Below are 10,761 nucleotides of genomic sequence, written 5' to 3'. Positions count from 1 at the left end.
AGTGGAAAGTTGTTTATAAGGTTTCCATGCATATGCTTATTCCCACAGTTACATGCTAATAAATTTTTCACCAAATTGAGAGAGATGACAGAAATATCAAATGGCTCATGCAGCTGAAGAGCACGCCATTGTCGTCTTCTTGGGTGCTTTCATCCCATGTTTTAATATTTTACAGCTTTCGTACAGATCCCAGTGAACTTTATCAAGCCAGGACTCTGATCTACAGCCAGAACTTCATATTGCTTTAAATGAGATTAAAAAATGGATTTCTATCTTTTGGCTACTGAAAAGCCAGTGCTTTGCTTTTGTTTAGTTCAGCTTACAGGAATAATTGCATCTCTTTCAGAAAGAGGACAAAGAGTATTCAGCAAAAAGCACTTTGAAATTGTACTGCCTGTTTCTGAGTTACTGTTCTGAGAGCCTGATCCAGAAGCAACCAAATTCAGTAGCTTCTCAGTTTCAGCAATCTTCGGATGAGGTTTTTAAAGGGTTATTCTTTACAATCCTCCTAATGCTGCGTCATACGCAGACTGCAAGGCCAAAAAGAAGAAAGCCCTTGCATTTAGCTTTGAATACAGAATGGAATCTTAATTAGCATTCACATTCAGCTTAATTCCAGTCAAAAGAAAGTTTTTATCATTAATAGAGGAGCAAACGGTAAGCTGATGCACATCACTTCTCTAAATCTTACCCATAGATCTCTCTGATGGAAGAACCAGTGCATACGCTACCATCAGTACATGTAATTAGTGGCAGTATACACAAAGAGGTATATCCTAACTAGGTGCTAGAAAAATATGTGAACCAGTTGTCTGTATATAGAAGTACATGGAAAAATATATACTAGAGAGTGGCATGACTATATCCGGGTGCCTCTGCTATAAAAAACATTTGTATTACCCTTACTTCTCTGAATAAATTCAAATGACAGCCCCATTTCATTTCTTCATTCAGTCTGGAGGCCAGATGGCATTAGAATCATTTACTTCACCTTGTTGTGCTTAATTACTACAATCAACACACTATTTTCCAAATTAATCATAACAAAGTAATTTCATTAGTAACACAGCAGGCTGTTGAATTATTAGCATCATAACAGTTTGCAAACAATTAAACTTTATTTGAACCTTAAAAATTTGCAGAGTAGAACATTATTGTAAGATCTAATGGCAGTATAGTACAAATCCAGAACAGAGCAAATAATCAAGTAAAACGCTGTAAGAAATATGACTTACAATCACCTTTTAAAAAATTAGCTGTCTTACTGTTAACAGAAAGGCAAGTGCAACCTAAGTAAACAAAGAAAATAAAGCAATTAGCATTTTCTATCACTGAGTTTGGTTTACATTGTATTAGCAGAGATTTTCTTAGCCAAAAAAGGTTATGGTATTTGCACAGATTTACAGTAAACAATTCATCCGCGGTCCGCAGCTGGTTTATGCCAAGACACTTCAAGGGGGTTCCAGGACATCTTTCACGTTTTGAATTTTAAGGCAGTTTGTTTACTCCCCCCGATATGGACTAAGAGGCGGGGGGGAAAGCCCTATAGGAGAACTACAGACAAAAGACACTTTTATTTCTCTGGCTGCCACCACCCAGGAGAGCAGCCGCCCGGCAGGCCGCTCCTCATCGGTTGGGTAAGGACTCCCTCTCCTGGACAAACGGCAGAAGCGGCGCGGGGGCGCACGGGAGGGGGAAGGGGACGGGCTCGGCCTCCCGTGCTATGAAAATTTGCTGCCACCTACCGCCGCGGGCGCGCAGCGCAGCGCAGGGCTACGCAGGGCTGCGCAGCCATCGACCGCCGCGAGCGCGCAGGGCAGCGCAGGGCTGCGCGCCGCCTGCGCCCGCCGCCCCTTCCCCCCGTCCGGGCCCGGCAGCGCCGGCCTCCCCGCGCAGCCGCTCCCGGCTCGGCAGCGCCGTTCCCGCACTGGTCCTGTCCTAAATCAAGTTTCGCGCTTCGTCTCAGCGAGAAGGGGGGGGGGGGATTTACTCCCCAAAAAGTAGGTGGTGGCGGAATTCGGAATTCCATAATTAATAAAAAGACATTTCGGCGGGCAGATTTATGACGCTGCCATGTTAACAAGAGAGAGGGAGCTTTCTAGCCGTGATATTAACGCTTCACATTCTGTACACAGTCCACAAGTACACTTGATAAATTAAAGTTGTAAAAGATCTGAAGACTATAATCTATCATTTTAATGCTTCACTGATAACATACAGAATCCATTTCAATTACTATATCTTTTTTAAAAAATTACAAAAAGCTCTGTACCCTGTTTGACTCCTGTTAGAATCCAGTGCACCATCGAGTACCATACATTAGCTTATATAAAGCCCAACATCTTAGTTTACCGAAAGGATCTAACTCCGAGTTCAGACTAACATTACCTTTTAACCCACAGTGTTTCCAGGGCCCGCCTGAAGCATAAACAGCACAAGCAACTACAAGGGGACCTGCACAGGCTCAGCAATTCGCAGACTGGCTTGACCTGCCTCCTTGGCAGATTAAGGGTCTCACAAATCAAGTGTGTGGGAGGATTCAAAAAAGTTGATCTTGCATGCTAATGGTAAAGCAGATCTCCAAAACAAGAGGATTTAAAGTATTAACTCTGACTTGCCCAACCCCTTGTCCACAAGCGATAGTATTTCAGTGTACTTTTTTATGTTTCAACTGATGCTTTTAGCCACAAAGTTCTGGATTTGACACCAAGACTCTGGGTATCTGTTACTAATCCTTGTAGCGCTGAAGATGCCTGTTGCCCAACTTGCATCAGAAGTTCCACATATCAACAAGGTATCCAGATTTGACTCTGTGAAAGTGTCTGTAAGGTACAGATAAAATATTTCACACTACCACAGACAAAGATCATCCTTACCTGCCATTTAGGCTCATGCTGGCTTAGCAAAAATTGTGGGGCTTATATATTATCTTTTTACAAATTTTCACATAATTAATATGTCCAAGTCACAATGGTATCAGGGCAGTATTACCACACAGGCTGATATATCAGCAAAATAAACCTTCAGTTTGTAGTAACAAAATATTAATTAACAATGCAATACTAAATATATGAGAAAAATAAATCATTGGCTAAAACATAATACAAAACATTTGGAAGCAGAATACCTGAAGGCTTGCAATATTACACATAAATTTTCCTTGATTTTCCTAGGAAACTGCACAGTACGTACAGTGAGCATTAAAAGGTTAATGCATGCGTGAACTGATTAATAGTTTTCTACTTTCAAAGTTCAGCTTAATTTTTCTAAATTTGAGGAACAGGAAAACAGCCAAATTCCCTGAAAGAACACAAACCTATAGCTATACAAAGTGCTGCTAATATGCTTAAGAAAAGAGCAACAGGCACTATTTGGCTGCTTGTGCCCCATATGTTCATTATCATCTATTTCATTTCCTTGCATTACAATTCTATAAGAAGTGGCTAAGAAGAACATTTCCGCAGAATTATGATCAATTACAGTTTTTAATGTTTAATATACACAAGGCAACGACCTGACTACATTCACTGAAACCACAAAACGTGTACGGCAGAATCTTCTTCTTTCAGAGGCCGGGTCTGTAAACTGCAGCTGCACACCACTCTTGATTTCAAGTGCAGATTTCTCCTGATTAGGGAGAGGGAAGTTGAAAGTTCATCATTAACCAAAAAACCTCAAACATGCATATCAAACCCAGTCCAAATATCTATCCCCTTCCACAGTTTTGTGCACAGATAGATACATACATATTACTAAAGTAACAAAACTAACTAGAAAGCACACCATTCAAAAAAAAAAAATCTGGAAAAGGAATGTGGTTATGAAATACATCATCTTTTGTACACCGTGGTTTAATATTTCATACAGATCCCAGAAAAAGTGCTTTAATTGAACCTTCAATATATTTTGCCATAATCTTTATGTTAACAGGACTCCTACAAAGGTTCCAGGAAAGAAATACTTATGAAACAGAGAACAAGGGAACATATAAGCCATTACAGAAGATTGGATTAAAATGTACTTACCCAGGCCTCTCAAATATCATACATCTCCATTATGTAGGCTTTAGGCACCAAGCCAATGGTTCCCTTCATTTCTCCTACCCACCAGCCAAATCTATTGTACTCCTAATTGAAAACAATATGCAATATTAACCTTTAGTCTGATATAAATGCAATAGAGTTTTGTATGCAACTCCTTATGGATGCTTTTTCTTATATACAGTTATAATGATTTCAACGGAAAATTAAAACATTATATCTTTTTGTTAGAGGCATTCACATGCAGAGTTAGGCAAAGATAGAAGTTAAATTTTAAAAAGGCCAGGCATACTCAGGAAAATTTCTTAATTACGGCCACGCTTCTCTGTAACACCTACTAAAAATAGCAGCCCTCTCCATCCTCTATTCATCACAAATATAAAAACCTTATCTTCATAACTAAAATGTAATAGCATAATGTTGACATATCAGAATCAACTGGGATTCTTTCAGTATCACAAGGCTAAACTATAAGAAACTTAGAATCAACTTATTTTAAAAACTACTTGGCTTAAATGTGAAGGGAATGCTATATATCTAATACATAATCTCTTTCTATGGACAAAGTCTACTATTGCTTTAGGCTTGCAGAAAATTCTACAGCAGATCTCATATGTCTGACAGATGACTAATGTACTTTTGTTTGAAATTTGTTTAGGCTTAGTGAGATAAATACGAAACAAAATGAATTATAATAGTTTAAAGAAATAATATCTTCCAAAAGCAATACCAAGTAAGAGTATTGTGGGATCCAAATTTAATTTTTTTCCTATGAGGTAAATATTTTAAGATCAATCCTAACAGCGGTTCAATAAATTGTAACAGCTGAAATTGCACACACACATATATTGAGTTACAAATGAGGCATTATTAAAACAGAGACCCCATTCAAAATTGAATGATTAGTAAGATAGAAATTACTTTGGAACAAACATGGAAAATACAAAATACACAGATATCTCTGATAAGCAACATCTGCTTCCTGCTATGCTGCTCTTCTGATGAGAAAAGCAAAAGGCTGTAGGATTTTGAATTAATGGTCCTACTGAGATGAAGCTATTATTTTGACTGTAGATAAAGTTTTTTGGTTATAAATAGTCAAGTGGAGCTTAAGGGTTAATGGAGTTTCATTAGATCCCGAGCTATAATGATTTGCTGCTGGCATATTTGGCCTGATCCAGAGTTCTCTAGGGTCCTATGAGGTGCTTAGTGTACTCAGCTCTCCCTGTGCTTAACTACGATGAAGCCCTGTTGATGGCCCACCTTCATGTGGGCCCAGGCTTTTGTTTTGTTTTTTTTTTTTTTAAACACACTTGCATGCAGGCACACACACACTTTTATATTTTCTTATTGAGGAAGGCTGAACACCAGTCTTAAATTAAACATTTTCTTCCTTCACAGTGAATCGGTGATTTAAAAGATTCTATCCTACTATCCATAAAATACTGCAGTAAGTGTGATTTAAAGAAAATCCACATAAAGAGCAGCAGGAAAACCTTCATTTATGATGTGAATGCACAAATTAAAAAGCTGCAAAAATAATTCAGGGATGAGTCTGGTCTGAAAGTCTAGAGATATCTGAACCTAATCTTCAGTGCAACTGCTCTTCACAGAAGTTAAGAACTGCTCATAACCTTTCCCATGGGGGTACATATTACACCCCAAATCCTTACCAGTTAAATAATACCCTGACACTGAGGTTTATAATGTTCCAGATCAGCCTGCTTAAAAATCTGTGTTTTATCGCACAATACACTGGTTAAATATACAAACTGGATTTCTAGACTGAAGTGGGAAATTGCTGAAAGGAGCAGTACTCACGTACACTACTGGAATCTCAGCAATAAATCTCTCCAAGAGAAAGCAACAAAAGATTTTAAACTGTTACATGGAACTCGTGAAGTGACTGACAAGAGTGATTAAGCAAGTTTTGCTAGACATCAGCCAAAAAAACAAACAATACATGAAATGAGGGAAGTGGCTTAGTTAAGCGGTCATTAAATTGCATATGACAAATGGCATAGAAAAAGCCTGTGGACTACATTATCCATTGAAAATGTTCCACTTAGCAACACTACATGAACTTAGAAACAATTGTTTTTAAAGAAACAATTCAGATACCTCAAATTAAAATTAAAAGCATGCTGCTGTTTTGAAAACTTTCTGGTTTTTGCTACTTACTAATACACCACTTACTGCTCTGGCATGAAGCTAAGTGAGAAGATGAAATGAATGTTGATGTAACAGACTAGTAAACTAATTTAAGGATTCACTGCAACCATTATACCACACAGACAATATCGCAACACAGAAGCTTTTACTTTACATTACTATTCTTCTCATGGGTCTCAAGAGCAACATGAATCCCAATTAAACTATCTGCAGTCTACAGAAGTCTGAACAAAAATATAATGCAGATACCTGGCTACCAAGAATATAAAACTTTAATCTCAGGTTTTAGAATAATTAGACAGCACTCCCTTTTAAACTGATTAAAGTACAGACATTTCTCTTTAAACTCCTAACCACTCCTTTCTGTCCTCAGTACCACAAAAGAGCCCTTACTAGTCAGGCAGATTAGCAGTTCTCCGTCCTCTCCTGAAGTCACATATAAAATCCAAATTGATGTATTTTTCCTATCAACATTATCAATTCTAAACTCCTTCATAATAATATAGTTTAAACAATACACTGCTGTTGTGAGGTCCATATGTCTATTACTGCTGCTTAAGATGTGTAGCATAAAAGGCTAAAGCCCACATTTGTGGGAAATAATATGTAGAAAGATACTAATACAGTTAGGAGTTTTACATGAATTTTTAAGAGTTGGGAAGCACAGTGCTTTTGCAAGCATCAGCTTTAGATCTCAGGTACCACTGGGTTTACCATCTGGTATCCCTCACTGCATTCAGCTCTTAACATCACTGCTAACATAGGCAACCGACTATACTTCAGAAGGACTGATAAAATAATAAAGAGTCCTTTAATCTACAGGAAACCATTGTAGTCAATTTATAAGAAATATTGCATCCCTTTGTAGGATGTGTAATTATTTTCTATTAATCATGTGCTATAAAGCTACATTATGTGGTTATTCTGTTATCACTAGAAAGAGGCCTGCAGTCAGCTCCTGACAATGTTAGGTAATTACTAACACAAAGCTTCTTTCTCCTTATGTAGAAATGCTATCAAGATCCAGAGGTGCTGTGATGCTCGCTGTATGAAAATAACTCTCCAAAGAAATTCAATAACTGCAAAATGAATTGCTCCAAGGCAAATAGAGGGATAGGAGAGGGGGGCAGGGCCAGATCCAGCTGCCCTGCAATGAGGAGAATGCACAAGTGTGCGGCCACGGCTCTGCCATGTGACTGGGAACACATTTGCCATACCAGGCAATGTTAGGCAGGGGCGGGGGGGAGGAAGGGGCCACCGCAACCCCTGGAAGACAAGCACCAGGCAGTGGAATATATTATGCCAAATAATACGAACCAACAACCTTAACAAATGACCAAATGCTTTCTAAGTTACTTCTGTGTTTTCGCTGTCTGTAAGAGCGCGTATTTTTTTTCCCCAGCAGAAATTTATTAACCAAAGTGAAGTAATTTCACGGGGCAGCTAGGAACAGGTTATGACTTAACATTTAACATGCTGGCAAAACACTCTCTGTACTGCATGCTATGACAGCAGGGAAAAAAAATGCCATCAGGGTTTACAGGCTCCTTAAATGCTCTCATCTGAACACACTGTGAGCAGGCATGTCTCCTTCTCCCCATCCCACCAATTTCACTGCACTGATGTGTATGTACATATGACTCCATGAGACACTGATCATAAGTTTTTGCACTTGGGGAAAACACAGTAGGTGGAAATACACTACCTGTTTTTTTACAGACATCTTTTAAATCCAAGGGTTTTGTACTAGATAGAGAATTTTGATAGGCAAGAAGAGAAAATTTTTATATTCAAGAGGATTTCCAAAACAGTCTCTACCTTTAGAACAGATCCTCTGCATAAATGAAGATCTTCAGATGCTTTGCGCTCTATTAACTTCTACTGACTTTATCAAAAGTTGAGAACATCTGGTCCTTGTGCAATTAGTCCCTATTGTTCAATACATATGGTATGTTTTTTGTGTTTGTGGGGTGGGTTTTTTTATTTGTTATTTTTTAGAAAGAGTTGCTGAAAATCATCATTGTGTTTCAATGCCTTGAAGAAAACAATGGAGTTGTATTTTAAAAAAAACACAGCTGAAGTGTGTGAATTCAAGATTTTTCTCCTGTCCTCTTCCAGTGGCACTATAACTAATATTAACTCATGGGCTGAAGATCTGCAAACTTTAAAACTGAAAAGCAAAATATATCTATAGCCTCGTTTGGAGTTTAAATAAGTAGTCTCTTCTATCAAGCTAAAGATGTGCAGGAAGCAGGGAGAAATTTTTTTCAAAGAATATCCTGGGGGGCACTTTTGGCAAGATAATATTTTAAGACAACTCTAATTCATCCAGGAGATTCAGACTAGCTAAAAAGTTTCAGAACTTGCTTTGGTGTAATTGCTGAATGATACACTATCAACCAGGGAGCATTTTTGGCACAGAACAGCATTTTCTCTAAAAAGCAGAAAATGACAAATGTTTTAGATAACTGAATGAGACTTCTTCACAGGTAGTAGAGTTGTTTTAAGACAGCAATAAAATGGTCATCTTTAAGAATATAAGCCTCAGATTTATTGTATGGTTGCATTATTAGGTTTTATTCCCTGCAATGACATGAGACAAAGTAAGACACCAATTAAAGAGTTCCAATATAAATCAGGATAAGCAGACTGAATTCTGAACCAAAAGTGGCCCCTGAAAACACCCTGGAATGATAGAAGGGTCATTTTATTTTCCATTAGATGACACAATGCCAAAACTTTTTCTAATCAGGTAAGTAAATGCTTACATATTATCAGTATGCAAACCAACAGAGCTAGAGTCACTCTGCATTGGTCTATCTTAACTAACCTTCCATTTAAAGGCCTTTGCTGTTTAGAAATGCATCTATTTTATTTTCTTCTGGAAGGAATATACCTAAACAAGCCAGGAAAAGGAAATGTACAACTTAGTATTGCATTTTAGTTTCGATCAGAAGCATCCCACCGAAGTGAATCTCCCAATGCTCCCACTTTCCCCACCCTGGCTCTCTTTGCAGGGCCATCAGTCTCAGAGAACACACGCTACATTACTTTCAGATTAAACTAAAATGGAAGACGCACTTGAATGTGCTCCAACCACTAATGTGTTCTCATTCTACAACACCAGGCTAAACCTCTTTGGACATCAAACCCCTTTGAAAACGTATGGTGTGGACGCCGAGGTCTCAGCACTGTGTTTCACTCTGCAGATATGGTCATGTTGGTATTCTTTATTTGCTAAGGTAGACATGGGCAGTACAGTCATGAAAAGAGAAATTACTGTTAAATACAGATCTCAGTATGATCAGTCAGAAAATAGCCTGATAAAAAAATAAAACTCAGAAATTTAGTATGCCTTTCACATCTTTTTGAAAAATACTGAATGAATACATTTTATTAAGATTATCCAGATAAAGTACAAAATGCTCACATGGATTATGAAACAGTTGCGCTGTTAAATTATACTTTATTTCATGAGCAGTAATCTGAGCTATGGAGATTTATTTGCTTGTCTTTTCACTAAGCAAAACATACAAGTTGGGATGTGAGCATTTTAACAGTTTCAATACAATTTCTTGTATTGAAAGAATAAAAATCTGCCACACTGGAAATGTACAATCACTGGATAAAGGGTAATCTAAATATCAAGTTAACGCTCATGGAAAATTCTAGAACAAAGGGTTAAGTCATAGATGAGATTTCCATTAATCATAAATACCAGAGTAAGCAGCATTATATTGCATTGGCATGTATAGAAATAATAACAGGGAAGGAGAATTCCCATTTGAGACATAATTTCTGATTTTTAAGTATTATTTGTTGTTTTAATGCAAATATAAATGAGATGGGAATGAAATTAGTTTAAAAGTTAAGAAATGCCAGTAAATCTACTAAGTAAGTGCCTGCTAACATCTAAGAAAATTTCCATTACTACTTGCATTTGGCTGACGAAACTAAGGAATTTCCCAACACAAAACATACACCTAAAGCAAACAAACAAACACTGCTAGGGCTGCACTTGCATAAACTGTGCATACCAAACTTTAAAAAAAAAAAAATAGGCTACCTCCACTCACAGTTGTCTTTGTTTCTGGAAATTGATTTCTTGGGTAGAGCTACGGAAGATTTATAAAAAGGATTGTTATGTCACAGTTTGTTTCCCCATTTATCATATGAGCTTGAAAGCAAAGGCAAGCCCATAAATGAGCAGGAGTTAAGAGCAATCATCCTTTTAGAAAACAGGACGCCCAAGTATTGCATTTCTAATAGTCGATATTAACTAAGAAGTCAATATTAACTAGGAAATCTTATTAATGAGTCTATCATTAAAGCTATAAAATGTTTTCTACTGCAAAACAGGAGAGGGGCGTATAGTTTTCTGAAAGTTCACATGATTCATAGCATAAGTTATATAAGCCACTTGAATATTGAAGAATATTATAAATTATAATAGTATGAGTTTATCTGTATACATATACTGATCAATTAATCTGAAAAGTTAACTATTTTTTAAAATAAAGTTAACAAGTACTATTGCAACAGTTCTGTT

The 10,761-nt window shown here is 37.3% G+C and overlaps 1 protein-coding gene across 4 annotated transcripts in view; it reads right to left on the bottom strand.

Moving 5' to 3' along the window:
• Positions 1 to 1,099: 1,099 nt before the first annotated feature.
• Positions 1,100 to 10,761, bottom strand: part of SKAP2 (src kinase associated phosphoprotein 2) — a 121,978-nt gene continuing 112,316 nt past the window's right edge. For 2 of the 4 annotated variants that reach the window (XM_074862222.1, XM_074862237.1), the window contains 2 exons: positions 4,026 to 4,127; positions 1,100 to 3,627 (listed from right to left, as the gene is read on the bottom strand). In XM_074862222.1, coding sequence (XP_074718323.1) covers positions 4,035 to 4,127 — 93 coding nt within the window. In that variant the 3' untranslated portion in view covers positions 1,100 to 3,627; positions 4,026 to 4,034. Of the gene's footprint in view, positions 3,628 to 4,024; positions 4,128 to 9,042; positions 9,109 to 10,278; positions 10,328 to 10,761 lie in introns of those variants that run through there. The other 2 variants (XR_012628114.1, XM_074862213.1) reach the window with 2 other exon arrangements.

Source organism: Strix uralensis, chromosome 1 (assembly GCF_047716275.1).
Source record: "Strix uralensis isolate ZFMK-TIS-50842 chromosome 1, bStrUra1, whole genome shotgun sequence".
NCBI lineage: Eukaryota > Metazoa > Chordata > Aves > Strigiformes > Strigidae > Strix > Strix uralensis.
This window is presented reverse-complemented; position numbering and strand designations above follow the sequence as displayed.